This window comes from Meles meles, chromosome 1 (genome assembly GCF_922984935.1).
Source record: "Meles meles chromosome 1, mMelMel3.1 paternal haplotype, whole genome shotgun sequence".
NCBI lineage: Eukaryota > Metazoa > Chordata > Mammalia > Carnivora > Mustelidae > Meles > Meles meles.
This window is the reverse complement of record NC_060066.1, coordinates 100,398,666-100,414,746: the sequence shown is the minus strand read 5'-3', so window position 1 is coordinate 100,414,746 and position 16,081 is coordinate 100,398,666. Positions and strand designations below refer to the sequence as shown.

Genomic DNA, 16,081 nt, shown 5'->3' with positions numbered 1-16,081 from the left:
TGTTTTTTACATTACCTTAACATAAAGTGAAAACAATTTCACTAACATATAAAGGACTTAACAATATCATAGACATGCAGAACAGACCATGTATTAACGTCTAGTGCAAAAACATTTATGATTTTTTGTGAATAAAATTAAATAACACAGAGAAGTACCTTTATCACTAATAAACAGTAATAATTAATATTGAAAAAACAAATCTAAAAGAATGCATTATTAAAAGGCAGAACTTAAATAGCAATGTCACCAACATCTCATTTATTTAGAATGTGATATGCAACTAGAACATGACAAGTGTATGATAAAAATGTAGTGTGATACTGTTTATTAAAACTTATATTTGACATCTATATTAAATAGAAAACTAAAATAGCACACAAAGCTGCTTCTAAGGAAAGGAAATAAGAGATCTAGGGTGAGAAGGACACACTTCCATCATTACATATACCCTTTGCCTAAAGTGTCTTGACTATAACTATACCTGTAACCTTTCAATCAAAAAATAGTAAGCTAGTCAAAGAGATGGGAAAAAACTTCAGTATGAGATTTTTCAAATTAATAAAATAAACAGACAAATAATTCTGACAGAAAGGTACAATGGAAAGATCAATGGAAAAAAATGAAACAGTATCCAAAAGACAAACTTTGTCAATACTTTCTAACACCATCTAACAGATAAAGTGCAAATTTAATTTTGTATTCAATAGTTTCCAATGCTATTTTGTATTTTCCAATGTGAAGTTTTTCTGTAAAATGATAAATGCATCATTTTTGTAATACATATTTTTTTAAAAAGTACTAACAGTTGACCATTACCTTTAAAAGGTAAACATTAAAGAAAAAATTGAAATATACACAGTACACAGAAGTCAAAGTTTCTTAAGACAAATAGTTACTAGAAAAACCTAGGTATCCTATTTAATATTAGATGTGATTTTTAAGAGCAATAACAAATATAGCAAAATTCCAGTATAATAAAATTGAGACTATTTTTCCTTTGTAGTAGTTGGATCTAATCTACCTCATTTATCATCTATCAGTCAATAATCAAAGCATATTTATTATATAAAGGTCAATAATTACTAGGTTTAGTAATCTATACAATATCTAGATCTTTTTTTTACATGTATGTTGACCCTATGTGACACCCAATACTCCAGCTTCCTTCTCTGAGGCACCCTGAAAGGCTGTTTTGAGTGTGGTATGCAGGTTAGAGCTGGCCTAAGGCAATCCAGGGAAATCAGGAGAGCTTCACACACATTTTAATGAAGTTTTCAGTGCCTTCAGTATTTTGTTTTAGTAAAGCTAATTTACAGAACACAGCTACAGGCCAAAACAAAACAAAACAAAAAAACCTCTTTATGATACCTAAACCAGAAGAGCTCTCAAGATAAACTAGTTTAAGATCCATCATTTCAGCTGAGGACTCAGATCTACATTCTATGGAGTGGTGGGAAAGAGAGTGGATTTAAGTTAGATGTCCTAGTTTCAATCCTGGTTCCTCCTCCTAATGGCTGCATAATCTGAGACCAGTCACTTATCCTTTGAAGTCTTTCCTACTGAGTAAAATTGGTTCCTGGGAAAACCAAGTAAATTATGTAAAAAGTGCTTTACACACTATGAAGTACAAAACGGGTACAAATTATTAGAAATCATAACATGCCCTCTCTGTGTATACAGAACTGATTAGCTACAGAAGCAAAACTATAACCTCTAAGTAGTTCTCAACCCTGACTGCATACCTGGGAATTTTTAAATAATAATTAAAGGTAGATTGAATTTAATTTGATTTAAACTGTAAATGCTTGGTTCCCACCTTAGGCAGGCAGAGGGAATCTCCTAGGGTATGGCCCAGGTCCTGCCTATAACCTTAAATGCAGCCCAGGTCAAGCACACTAGCCACATCCTCCTAATATTTAAAATCCATTTGGACTATCCAAATCTCTGCCTTCACTGGTAAAGTGTTACCAAGAGTTAACAACTGCAAATAAAAGCATTATGGATAAAACTAAGTATTTACCACAAGAGGGAGCAGGTGAACCAGTTTTTTGGTTCTATGAAAACCAGCGTAAAGTTTCTCAGTAAGAACTGAAATATGTAATGTAAAAATATCTTCTAGAAGTTCCAATGATATTTTATTACTAATTTCAGTTATATAAAATAAGGCATCTTTGGAAAGACTTGTAAGGTTCTAAGAATTCAGAGACAGTAATAGGTAAGCAGACAAGATTAGGTTTCACTCCCGTGAGCACCCCGGAGTTTAACAAAGAGACAGACAATACTGTAAAGGTAGATAAAGGAAAGGGGAGTAAAAGGAATCAGCAAAAGATTAGGTAATCATTAACTAGATAAAAAGAAACAGCTCTCAAATATTGACACTTAAGATACAATTAATTTCTTACGGTTTCTCCATCCTATTATATTACACAAAACAAGCAAATTAAAGAAAAACAAACACTGTCAAATGTTTACTGAGTCTGGCCACCTTCGCGTAACCATTCTGAAGCTAGATGGATTATATCCAAGATTAGACCAGAGACTTGGTTCTCTGCTCTCTAGGTTTAGGAAAGGCCTTAACAAGCAAATCCTGAAAAATTTTCCAGAAAGTTCCAGTTCCAGTCCCTCGAGCTCCTCTCACCTGATGGATTTATAAGCAGTTTTTCTTTATTACACTTAAATCTCAGACAAGTATTTACACAAAATCTGAACATTTTGGTTTACACAGTTACAGAAAATGGATCCAAGCCCCTACATAAACTACATCTCTAAAATACCAAAAACAGATATCACAATCAGCTCATTTATATATTTCCACCTAGTAGGCTCATAGTCAAGTCTAGTATCTTTACAACTTATGACTATGTCTACAGTGGAACATTAACATCAATCGTTTCTACGAAATTCAGTAAACTGAGAAAAAGCTATGCTCACCTACAAAACGGGAAAGTCTTCAAAGTTAATTTGAAGAGCTTTAGCTTTTTATCTAAATTCTTTTTAATGCAATTATTTCCCCTGGAAGCCATTTTCAACAGCTCTTTCAGTCCACTGGATATTTACTTGTGAAATACCTGAAGATATGCTGGGGCCAGTGTAGCGACCAATTCACATAGTATAAATACTATGAACTAAATGAAGAGAGCAGCCAATGAAATTGACACAATGCTTCTACAGCTAGTTCAGAGATGATAGGCACAATTTCAACATTACAGGATGTCTTCTGCACTGCTGTATCCTCAGCAGATGGCGCAAATATTCGATATTTTTTTAAAAGAATGGTAAAGTACAAAAATGTAGCTATGGGGCGCCTGGTGGCTCAGTGGGTTAAGCCTCTGCCTTTGGCTCAGGTCATGATCTCAGGGTCCTGGGATGGAGTCCCACATTGGGCTCTCTGCTCAGCAGGGAGCCTGCTTCCCCTTCTCTCTCTGTCTGCCTCTCTGCCTATTTGTGATCTCTTTCTGTCAAATAAATAAAATAACATCTTCAAAAAAAAAAAAATGTAGCTATGGTCCCAAACTTAAAAGGTTCACAACCAAGACTGAGGCAAATGATATACACAAAGCCTAACATGTGTATTTTTCATGTCTTAAAGTACACTAGCAAAGGTCATTAAGCATATGTCAGATCCATTTTATGTTATTATCACAGAACAGGCATTCCACAGAAGACAGAAGATAAATACATTCCTTTCAAAGAAATCTTACTAATTTTAGCTGTTGATATGAATCTTCTAAAATGCAGTACATATTTTCCTTTACATACCTAAGAAAAATATGACTTCAAGTCAACTATTATCCCTACAATCATGTGAGTATTATGCAAAAGGAGAGGTATCCCAGACTCTATGAAGCTATTCTTGAAGTGGAAAGACAACCAGATCAAACGGAGAAAAGGAAAACCTTTTAAAGTATGCCTTTTAAGGGGCACCTCGGTGGGTCAGGTGGTTGAGCGTTTGATTCTTAATTTCTCAGGGTTGTGAGACCAAGCCCTGTGATAGGCTCCACTCTGGGCATGGAGACTGCTTGGGATTCTCTTCTCCCTCTGCCTGTCTCCCAACAAACACAAAGGCATTCTCTTTCTCTCTCAAAAAATAAAAATAAAAATTAATAAATTATGTCTTTTGGATATTTTTTAACCCTACCAATATGTTACCTATTCCACAAAACATCATTAAAGAGAAAACAGTACAATGTCCAAGTTTCCATCTAAGTAATTTTTGGTAGGAAAAAAGTACCTTTCACCAGAATGAGAAACACAACAGAAGGAAAATTTAGCCAATGGAGACAGAAGGGGACAATGCAGCACAACCTGGGGTCCATTTCTGGCCCCTCCTGAGCCATTCTGAAGCAAATCTCTTAATATTTGGAAGCTCATTTTCTCTTTTGTAAAATAAAGCAAATAAACAACCAGGATGAGTTTTTAGGATTTAAAATTATTAACAGTTTGAGTTATGCTTCCCCAAGGAACAATGGTTCACTGGTAATTTGGCGCTTATGGCCATGTGCACAAATGACTTCAAAAGCCACCATCTAACAAATTTTAAGAAGTGAATTCACAAACAACAGGAATCAACTGTATTTGGTAAAAGGATAATCCTGAGTTGGGTAGAGTTAATCCCGAAGGTAAATAAAAACTCAAGATGCTCAGAGAACCACCTTAAGATCTTTCACACCACTGAGGGGATTGCCTTATAACTTCAAAGAACAGTAGAAGGACTTAGAACCAGAAATTACTATGAAAACTTTAAAATTTCTAAAACCCATACTATTTCCTAATATCTGAGATTTTCATTACTGTTTGTTGCCCAGTAACAATTAGCAGTAATGTCGCATAAACACAAAATCATTTCTTTTTAGAGGTAGCAGCAATGAAAGAAATGGTTGAGAGTAATGACTTTCACTCCACCACCAGAAGTGAGGGGGGGAAAACCCCAAGATATAGAAAAATAATGGCAACTCAATACAGGCTATGTGGGCAGAAGAAAAGATGCAGAGAAGTCTAACTAGGACTAAGAAGAACAGTTTAAATAGTAACAAACTTTACTGATTTTAGAAAATGACTAGCCTAAATGAAATGGTTCTTTTCAAAACAGATTTGCTCAGAGCCCAAAATAAAGCACATACTAAGAGCTTCTATAATTCTTAAAAAGAAAAAAAAAAAATCCTCCAAAAAAAAAAAAAAAAAAGGAGAGGAAAAACTGAAGTTTGGTTCGTTTGGTTTAAGGAAGAAAATGTGGTCTACTTTAAAGAGAACCCTGAGAACCTGCAGAATGTGTTTTGTCATTTCAGAAAGAATGGGGAAGGGGAGCGGAAGACCACTCTGGATCTCCCTGATTCTCTGGCTCAGTGAGCCAAGATAGATCTAAAAGGGGTGTTTAAGAAGCATGAAAAATTACTTGAAAACTGTAGTTCTGGGGGCGCCTGGGTGGCTCAGTGGATTAAGCCGCTGCCTTCCGCTCAGGTCATGATCTCAGGGTCCTGGGATCGAGCCCCGCATGGAGTTCTCTGCTCCGCAGGGAGCCTGCTTCCTCCTCCCTCTCTGCCTACTTGTGATCTCTCTGTCAAATAAATAAATAAAATCTTAAAAAAACAAAACAAACAAACAAAAAAAACTGTAGTTCTGATAAAGGGCTTGAATCCAAAATAAAGAACACTTATAACTCAATAATAAAAACATCCAACAACTTAATTAAAAACTGGGAGAAAGATTTGAAAGTGCATTTAACTAAAGATATAGGAATGATTAAAAAAAAAAACACAGAAATGATGCTCCTCCACATCACTGTAAGTGCAAGTTAAAAGCACCGTGAGATAGCATTTTATACCTACTAAAAGCAAACCAAAAAACCACACAACCATCTGTGATAGAACCTCATTCATTGTGGGAATATAAAATACTACAGCCACTTTAGAAAATACTTGGACAATTTCTTGAAAGTGTTAAACACAGGGGCACCTGGTGGCTCAGTCAGTCAAGTGTCCAATTCTTGGTTTCGGCTCAGATCATGATCTCATGGGTCATGGGATTGAGCTACACTCTGTGGGGTGTCTCCTTCAAAGATTCTCTCCCCCTACCCCTCCCTCCACTCACACTCTCATGCACATTTTCTCACTCTCAAAATAAAGATCTTTTAAAAAAAAAGAAAAAGAAAGAGTTAAACATAAAAACATAGAGCCTAGCAATTCCATTTCTAGGAATCCACCCAAGAGAAATGAAAATGGATGTCCAGGGGCGCCTGGGTGGCTCAGTGGGTTAAGCCTCTGCCTTCAGCTCAGGTCATGATCTCAGGGTCCTGGGATCGAGCCCCACATCGGGCTCTCTGCACAGCAGGGAGCCTGCTTCCCCCTCTCTCTCTGCCTGCCTCTCTGCCTACTTCTGATCTCTCTCTCTCTGTTACATAAAGAAATCAAAAAAAAAAAAAAAAATCTTAAAAAAAAAAAAAAAAGAAAATGGATGTCCACACAAACATTTGTACATTTTCAATGTTCTCAACAGTATCATTCATGATAGTCAAAAACTGGTAACCCAAATGCCCATTAAGTGGTGAATGAACAAACAAAATGTGGCATGCCCAATGAAATATTATTCAACCATAATACATAATACATGCTACAGCCTTGAAAACATATTTCTAAGGAAACCATACACAAAAAAACATATATTATATAATCGTATTTATATAAATGTACAGAAAAGACAAATTTATAGAAACAGAACATATAGCTAAGTGGTTGCCAGGGGTTAGGGTGGAGACAGGGAGTGGATTCAACCAAGCATGGAGGATCTTTTGGGGGTGACAGAAATATTCTCAAACAGAACTATGGTCATGTTCACATAACTCTACAAAGTTACGAAAACTTACTAAATTGTACCCTTAAAATGGGCAAACTTTATGCTAGTTGTATCTCATTAAAGGGAGAAGGGGGGCTAAAATGAGAGTTAAAACATGAGTTTCTCAAGTCAAAGGCAATCTAAGGGCAGCTGATTAAGGACCATTTAATGTCCTCTAGTAACAAGATAAAGAGTATAGAGACCAAATATGATGGCAACATGTAGTTTAATCAGCCTTTTGGACAATACAGCAGCACTGAACAATATAATGTTGGCAGTGAGTTGCCTGTTAAGCATGTAAGTTTGCCAACTGTTTTAACTTTAGAAACTAATGTAGTGCTGAGGTAGTGGCAAACATAGTATTGGAATGATTCTGGCAGTTTCCCAATCATTTCTATTAACTCAAGAACTAGTCAAGAGACTAAGGAAGTCATTAAGCTGGATGAACCCTATATTATAAGTTTAGAAAATGGGAGTGAATCTCTAAGCAAAAAGGATCAGAATGGAGAACCATCCCTACCTGAATCAGAAAGATAATCAGACCAATTTGCCTTCATAAACCTGATGAGTTTCATAACTCAAGTCTGGGAAGCAGGGGACTTGGGAACCATCTTCTCTTGGACCCTGTTTTTCAACAGGACTCCCTAGGTATGGAAAGAGAGTAGTACTGAGAGGAAAGTTAATAAGTGCTTGATTCTTTGTGAGTTCTAGGAAGAGTCTTAAGGTGAAGCAAGCGGAACAAGAACTTATCTTCAACGTGAAACCAAACAAGTTGTCTAAATGAGGCACACTGGGAGTCAGAGTAATCCATTCTCCAGGTCTGGAGCAAAAAAAATTCCAGTTATGAATAACTGCTTCAAGTATACTCTAATCACAAGCTATTTCCTGAGGTTAAGATAAGCCTAACTTCCTCTCACTGAACAAAAGCTGTCTCAAGACTGCAGTCCATCCCCTCCAGGTGTATTTCTGGAAAGGCAGTGGAAATTTCTCAGTGAGCATTTTTGTCTGCATTACCAAACACCACAGACACCCTGCTCTCCCTGCCTTAGCTACAATTCTTCCAGATCATGATCAGCATGTCCTCAAATAAGAATCCCTGCCTATGGTGAGCACCTGTCATCCCCATCTTGTGACTAGGAGAGAAAAATGGCTTAGAGTCATGATATTACAGTTACTTAATAAGGACAGAACTTCTGTTACTAAGGTCACTGTGAAGCAATGAGGCCAAATCTGATTCACCATACTTGGAAAATTGTAGGGAGCATGTAATCACCTTTCTTTGGGTCTACCTCCTTGACTTAAAACACTCACAAAGCAAACCAAAAAAGGGTATGCTGGGTTAACAAGATTAAGCTTCCTCAGAAGCTAGACAGATCCAAAATTTATTAGTCATATTCACTGTTTTACAGACTATCCTTTCTGCCTTTCCATCTTCTTTGAAGTGTTTTATCTTTCTCACCAAATGACCATTCCCAATCAAAAAGAAAGGAACTTTATCTTGGTCTTGACTGCAAGGTCACACACAGATAAACCCTGGAATAAAGTCCAATAACCATAGTCATACATGTAACCAAAGACCATGACTCCCTGGAGCCTTATAATAGAAGGAAAATATCAATTGCATTATGGATCACTTATGCAGGGGTCTGTTTCTCATTCAATATACACTAAAGTAGTGAGGTAAGCCTACAACTGCATCTGGCCACAGGAATCTCTTGGAGACTGAGACTGAGGAGTAGAGTTTAAGGGGGGCAATCTCAGAGCTAGCAAGGTTGCTAATGAATCCCCTCCTCCATGCAGGCCTTTGGATAAGACTGACCTCCCTCAGCCTGAGCCAGCTGACAGGGCTAGAGGTAGAAGACAGGTAACAGGTGCTCTGAGGCTAGCTAAACATGCTAGGAAGCCTGGACTCCAGCCTAAAGGTGCCAGAACTGGTCAAGAAATGCACTTTCAAAATGGCAACTCCCATTTTTTAAAGGCTCTCCCTACTCCCTCAACTAAGTTTCTTTGATTTGGAGACAGTCTCAAACCCTGAGATTCTTTTTTCAAAAGTTAATAGGTATGTGGGGTTCCCAAACTGCAGAGAAACTCCTGTCTCAGCAAAGGCAGGAATACCAAATTTAAATGTAAGGTGCTTAATTTCTTTCGTGGTAAAAATTAATACTTCACTACTTTTTGAGCATATCATTATGAATCAGAAACTTAGTAGTGACATCAAATAGACTGTTTTATGTATTATGTATGTGTTATGTAATAAGAACTGACCCAGATGTTTTTATGAAATAGACTGCAGGTTCCATAACTAGAAAAGAACATAAGGAGCTACAGTAAGTGTGCAAGAAAGGGGAAATTCAGGCCTGAAAATGCTTTAGAAGTCATTTCATGTGACTATATAATTTGTTGTCAAAACTGGGACACTTTGGGAAAGAAAAGGACATTAAAAATACCGATGCTAGGACAAGAGAGATAAACTGGGACCCAGCACCCTGGGACAGAGAGTCACCCAACTAGAGTATACTCATTTCTCTATTCAAAATCCTTCAATGATTCTCCATCACTGCAGAGTGAATTTTAAACCACAGTCTCATCCCTAGAACTCAGGCATATGCCTCAACTATGGCACATACCATACTGGATGAAAATGACTGATTTTTCTTGTCTCTCTCCTCTTGCCAGTCTGTGAACTCAAGGACAAGAGTCGACGTTATGGGCCTTGATAGCGTTCTACCTTAAGGCTTGTCACAAAGTAGCACTCAGTAAATACCAAGTGGCTTAGTGAAAATAATGGTTGTTCATCCTCCACCAACATCCTATGGTCTTGGCACATGTTTTCCTCCATCCACGCCTCTTCAACCCACATTCTGTATTTTGCAGATGTCACTTCCTAGCTATGAGACTTGAGGCAAGTTAGTTAACCTCTCTGAGCCTCAGTTTACTCACCTATATACACAGGAACCATAACAGTATATACACCACCAGTTAGGAACATTAAGTGAGTTACTCTATGTAAAAGTGGTTTAAAAAATGCCTCACCCTCATAGTAAGCACCCAATAAGCTTCTCAAAGGCAGAGATAGTTGTACCTTTCGTTCACTGCTATATACCTACACCAGGAATAATGCCTGACAGAACAGACAGTAAGTATGCTAAAAGTTTACTGACGTAATACTTCTCTTCTGTTTTTCTCCCAATCCCTTGTTTTGCCTTATCAGTGCCATATACTCTATATCCCACAAACTCCTGTATTGCTACCAAAACCTGGCTCCATTCCCTTTAAAATGGGACACTGGTAACTAATGAACCCTCTAAGCCAGTAGTCAGTCACAAACCTTTACCTGAAATATTTTACATGATACCCCTGACTTTCCTGTCTACCAGATATTCAATTTTAAGTACAGACAATGATTGAAAAAAACAATTCCAAGCGTTTCTTAAGTCTAGGATTAAACGCACAAGCTCTTTCAGCATCAGAGCAAATAATAAAAAAAAATATTATTACTGCCTTGTGTTTCTACACTTAATGAAAAGAACTACTTTGAGTACATTCATTCAAAGATGTACACATTTACAAACCCTATAAATCATAAACAGTAATACAAACTCAGCTTATTTTTTTAAATAAAATTTTACAAAAATAAAATTACCTAAAATTAAGCCCACCATTGTACTTAAATATCCGGTTCCACTTCCCAGGTTAAGAAAAGACAATCCTGGTTGAAGTTTCAATGCTTCCATAACTTCAGAATAAATGCAAGGTGCTGACAAGTGTATGTTCCCATGCTTCCAGGCTAAGTCTTTGTAAGCATTGTCTCGGTAGCCTTCCAAATAGTAATCTCCGCGATCAATCGCTCTGAAGGCTTGCTCCACTCTTTCAGTGCGGATATACTGAGCTTCTTTTAAGTTATCAATTAAGTCATCATTATCTTCCCCAGCACTCACAGCTCCTCCCATGATAGTATTCAAATCAAATCATAAATTTTAAAATGTAATAAAATTAGCAGAAATGGCTTCCAATAATGTAGTGTGGTTTGTTTTCCCTTTAATACTGCACTTGATTTCCAAAAATAAATTAATCCTGAAAGGGAAGAATAAAAATAAACAGGTTTAAATTAATGCTCAAAGGAAAGTAATTCCAGTTTATTAAATACATAATAGTCACCATAACTATCATTTTTCAAGGACATACTCTGTTTTAGGCATAGTTTTAAGTTCTTTAAATATATTACTTTATTTATTCTTCTAACAACCACAAGGTAGCTTAAGTTTGATCTCATCTGTACAGATGGGAAATCTGGGACACAGAAGGTTGCAGTCACTTCATACCATCAGGCCCAATATGATAGCCATTAGTCACACATGGCTACCTAGACCAAAATTAAAATTAAATGCAATTTAAAATTTAGTTGGGCACACTAGCCACACTTCAAGTGCTTAATAGCTCTATGTGGCCAGTAGCTGTCACACTGAACAGAGCTGCTCTAGAAAGTGACAGTGCTGGGATACAGTCCCAGGTCTTTCAGACTTCAGAAACCATGCTCTTAAACATTAATTAAGCCAAGCATTAATCAAGCCATGGTACTCATTGGAGTACCACGAGTCTAGTTCAATACGCATAAATTACCTGATTGATTTAAAATTCCTAAACTTAAAAATCCACTAACACCTAAATGCTAAACATCTTAAACGTACCACATAAATTCAAAATGTTAACACAAAGTAACATAGTTACCCAAACACTGAATACAAAATATAAAAAAACACAACAGATCCACATGTTTAAAATGTACACACCCACACGCAAGTACAGACATATTGAGATTGTTTTACTTGGTAAACCCTGTGGTGATAAATAAGGAGACCACAAATTTTATTAACAACTTTAATGGTACACGCACCAGAACATATGTCACACATACAAATACAATACACTTCTTTAAAGTCAAATTCAGCATCTTTAAATGAACGCATTAGTGCAACCTGATAAAACTAAATTTCAATACATCATAATGAACACAATTTAATCTTTATTCAATTACAGTTAATAAATTCATATAACAATTTCTGAATTAATACATCAGGAGAAGGAAAGTGAAAAATGAAAACGGCCAAAAATAAGAGTTACTGACAGCCAGACTATGGCAAGGCTGTAAACTCACTCTTGACCTTAGAGAAGAAAAGCAACTGATGCTTCAAGCTTCATCGGGGTCCTCACACCTCTGGTACCAACCTGCTTGAGCACTACTGGGGCCGGTGCCTCACCAGGTCCTGTCTCTGTCCCCACTGCCTGCCTCTGTCCTCTTTCGTATTTTCAAATGATCTCCTTAAACCTTCTGAGTAGAGGAAATATTGTGAACTCATGTCACACTCCTATTTAAATTATTCAAACTCACTTATACAAATATGGATGGCTGGCTCCAATGCCCCCCACACCCCAAAAAAGAAGTAACTGAAAAATATACATGGGCTCATAGCACCATTCTCCTCAACGAGTGTATTTCACGGCATGTAGTACAACTGGAGACATCAATCCACTCTTCCTTCAACAGGTCTTAGTTTGGACATCCTTTTATAGCCCAAGCATCTCAACTTGCTGAGCACAATTCTAGCATTTAAAGTTGGTGTGGAGGGGCACCTGGGTGGCTCAGAGGGTTAAAATTGGTATGGGTTTTTTGTTTTGTTTTGTTTTACTAACATGGCCTCTAAGCACAGGTTAACTTTTTAACCTCGTACTCAGATTGAATGCCCTCTAAAAATGAAAGAAAAACTGCTATATTACAGTAGGAGGCAGCTTTGGTTGAGTCTCCAATGCTGCACCTACCTCAGGACTTTATAAGCCTAATTCTGACTATGCAGACATATAATGGCTCTCCTGGAAATGCTGTATTTTACTAGTCTGAAAAATTATTCCACAGAGCAACCTAATCCTTCTCAGGTCCTTCTGAACTCTAGCCTGTCCAAAATTATCACAGCAAAATAAACAAACGTTGACTTTACTGCACAAAAGTGCACACTCCTCGTGAGAAAGGCAAAGAGGAAGACTCAACCAACAAGAACTACTACCATTTGCTGGTGAACACTGTACTGTTTTTGATAATATTACATCATTAAAAGCTACAATAAGCCTATGAGGAAGGCACTCCTATGACCACTTTCAAATAGAAATAATGTGTAAAGGACTAGGGCACTACAATGCATGTGACTGTGGCTAAAGGAGCCCAGAGGAAACTGGATCCAGGGATCCAGGAAAGCTTTCTTAAAAAGGCATGAATTCTGTAATGCAATTAAAGGACTAAGGAAATTAAAGGCTGAGGATACGGCTGGTATTAAAGCAAGAAAGCAGATAACACTTCTAATAAACTACATGAAGTTGAGTACCTTCCAGCACCATAAGATATTTATCCAACAGACCAGTTTTTTTGTTTGTTTGTTTTTTAAAGCCTGGACCCTTTTGAGAATCTGATATTTCTGGGCCCCTTTCTCTAATTTAAAAAAAAAAAAGAAGAAGAAGAATGAATGAATGAGAAGTTTTACATCCAGCTTCAGAAGGATCCTGAGTTCCTACAGACCCATGAGTTGAATCTAATTTAAGAACATCTATTAGATGCAAAGAAGTCAGCCACAGGTACTAACAAGGGAGGGAGAATTACATTTCCATTGTAGAAAGTGCAGTGTAATTTGTGTTTCTGATCTACTGCAACACACCAGAGACCAAGTACTCAGAAATTTGGGAAACACATCACACCTTGTTAATAAGGAGCACCGCAAAAATTTGAAGCCAGATTTCCCAGACTCCTTTCCCTATTTTATAGGAAAGATGAATACATTCTAAATACAAAGCTGTAAGGTATCCAGGAGGGAGGCAGTCAGGAAAGGTTTTATGGAATAAGATGTGCAATCAGTTACAATGCATCATGTTTCTTTAACACAAGTTGTTAATTCATACATTTAGGTTACGTAAGTTACACAAGATAACAATGTGCAGATAAAGAAGAAGTTGTGGTGGTTTCCATGTTCATGTTTGGAAGTGACAGGAAGGTACAAGCTTACACATATTAAAAAGATACCTTAGCAACTTAAGAAAACTTTCAGTAAAAAGCTGAAAATAGAGAGTATCCACCTCTAAAGCAATTCAAGTGGTCTAAGGAAGCTGTGAATGCAGACCAAATAATGTTAAGACACTGTCTCTAGATAAAAGCAACAGATTAATTGAGGCAACACCCAGATTCAGATTTTTAAATTTTGATAAAAATATACATATGTAAATAAAACGATATCCATAAGCAAATTATCTTCTAGAGCCTAAATTTCAGAGGATGACGAACCTTAGGGTTTAAGACTATGACTGACTGACTGACTGACTGTGATGCTAACATGCAAATCCCAGTAGATTTAGCTATGCTAAAAATTATATATTTGTTTGTTTGTTTGTTTCTGTTGGTAAACTGGTTACACAGATGCATAGGTTTTCAGTAGTATGTTCCAAGGCTATTTTTCCCACAAGTCCTATTGTTTTGCAAAAGATTAGTGGGTGTTTTCTGATGTTATAGAAAAACTCAGTATTAGACTTGTCAGGCCCTTGAAAGAACCTTAGGAAATATGAGGGTCCTCAGACCACCCCTGGAGAAGAGATGGCATGAAAAACTACAAAATGGGATGGGCACACCATGGTAGAGTTATATAGGGGTCTTATGGAACACCAGCCCAGACATGGGGGTGGAGACAAAAGGATGGGAAGATTTTCCTAAATATGAAGACGTGGTAAGTACAGAGGCAGAAGGGAGTAGAGGTGTTCAAAACAAGCAGAAAAAGACAAGGAGACAAGAGGCAATGCACCCACCCACTTGCGGCACTACAAATAGTATCGAAGAGCTGAAGTTCAGGAATAGAAAGTAGTCCTTGGAGGCTACAGCAATAAAGAGGAATGAAAAATGAAGCTTGCAGGCCACACACACATGTAGCTTGGACTTCCTCCCACAGACAATGGAGCCAACAAAGGCTTTTTAGAGAATGAGAAACACACTGTGTGACTAATTTTAAAACAAGATATAAAGGAAAAACCAGAACTGTAAAAGAAAGTGAATACAATTATATATTATTTGGTCTGGGGAAGGCAATATTTACGTAGTCAGAATAGTGAAAACACAATTGCTGATTCAATCTGAATAGTTATTTAACCACAATAGAACACAAGGGAAGAGGTAAAAGGGGCATGGAAGTTAATACCTCATCTGTCATTATAGAAAAGTAAATGCTATCTAAAAATTAATGAATTTAGGGGCGCCTGGGTGGCTCAGTGGGTTAAAGCCTCTGCCTTCAGCTCAGGTCATGATTCCAGAGCCCCGCATAGGGCTCTCTGCTCAGCGGGGAGCCCGCTTCCCCTCTCTCTGCCTGCCTCTCTGCCTACTTGTGATCTCTGTCTGTCAAATGAATAAATAAAATCTTAAATAAATAAATAAATAAAAATAAAATTAATGAATTTAAAAAGAGCATCTTAGTTAGCAACATGGAGGTAACTTCCCTACCATGAAATAGCTGAATGCATTAAGTTCCCTCTGGAGTGTGAGCCTTCAGATGGAAGCAGGTAAAGCCAGAAACTGCTATATTTTGTCTTCAGGAAATCACCTGACTTTCCAAATTGTGTAAATGCACTATTTGAACAAAACTGACAAGTAAAATTGAAAATAAAGGGGATACATAAATATGTGTATGTATTTTTTTAAAACCAGAATAAAAGACAAGAGAATATAATTTCCTAAGGAATAAAAATATATTTAACAAATAGGCTACAGTAGAAAAATCGAACAAAAAAAGAGATACTAATATAATAATTTATACTACAGAGCTTCAAAGATAAGTCATTTTATCATATACATATTCCTGATAGTGGGTGGAAATGAACTATTATAAATTAAATTACATTTTCATAACACTGACCAATTATAATAGTGCATTTGTAGAAAATTTGAAAACCAATCAATAAAAATTACTCATAACCCTAATACTCAAAGATCCACTGTTAATATTTACTTTCTAAGCATCTATCCACTTTCTTTTTAATACAGTATTAGTATTATATGGTATATATTTCAAACTTTTGCTTAATATGTCTTAAAGATTTCCATGCCATCAAAAATTCTTCCAAAATCCAAAAGTGTGATATCCCACCACAAGGAGGCACCAAAATGTAATCAGTCCCCTGACTGCTGGACCATGAATTTTGGATTATAATTAATGTACATGTGAGGAGTTTG

General features: G+C 36.8%; 1 protein-coding gene across 5 annotated transcripts in view; it reads right to left on the bottom strand.

The window, feature by feature from the left end:
- Positions 1-16,081, bottom strand: part of PCMTD1 (protein-L-isoaspartate (D-aspartate) O-methyltransferase domain containing 1) — a 64,727-nt gene that overhangs the window by 25,057 nt on the left and 23,589 nt on the right. For 3 of the 5 annotated variants that reach the window (XM_046005257.1, XM_046005247.1, XM_046005267.1), the window contains one exon: positions 10,475-10,905. The exons of the other annotated variants lie outside the window; for them this stretch is intronic. In XM_046005257.1, the coding sequence (XP_045861213.1) occupies positions 10,475-10,781 (307 nt within the window). In that variant the 5' untranslated portion in view covers positions 10,782-10,905. The remainder of the gene's footprint in view (positions 1-10,474; positions 10,906-16,081) is intronic. 5 annotated transcript variants of the gene reach the window in all.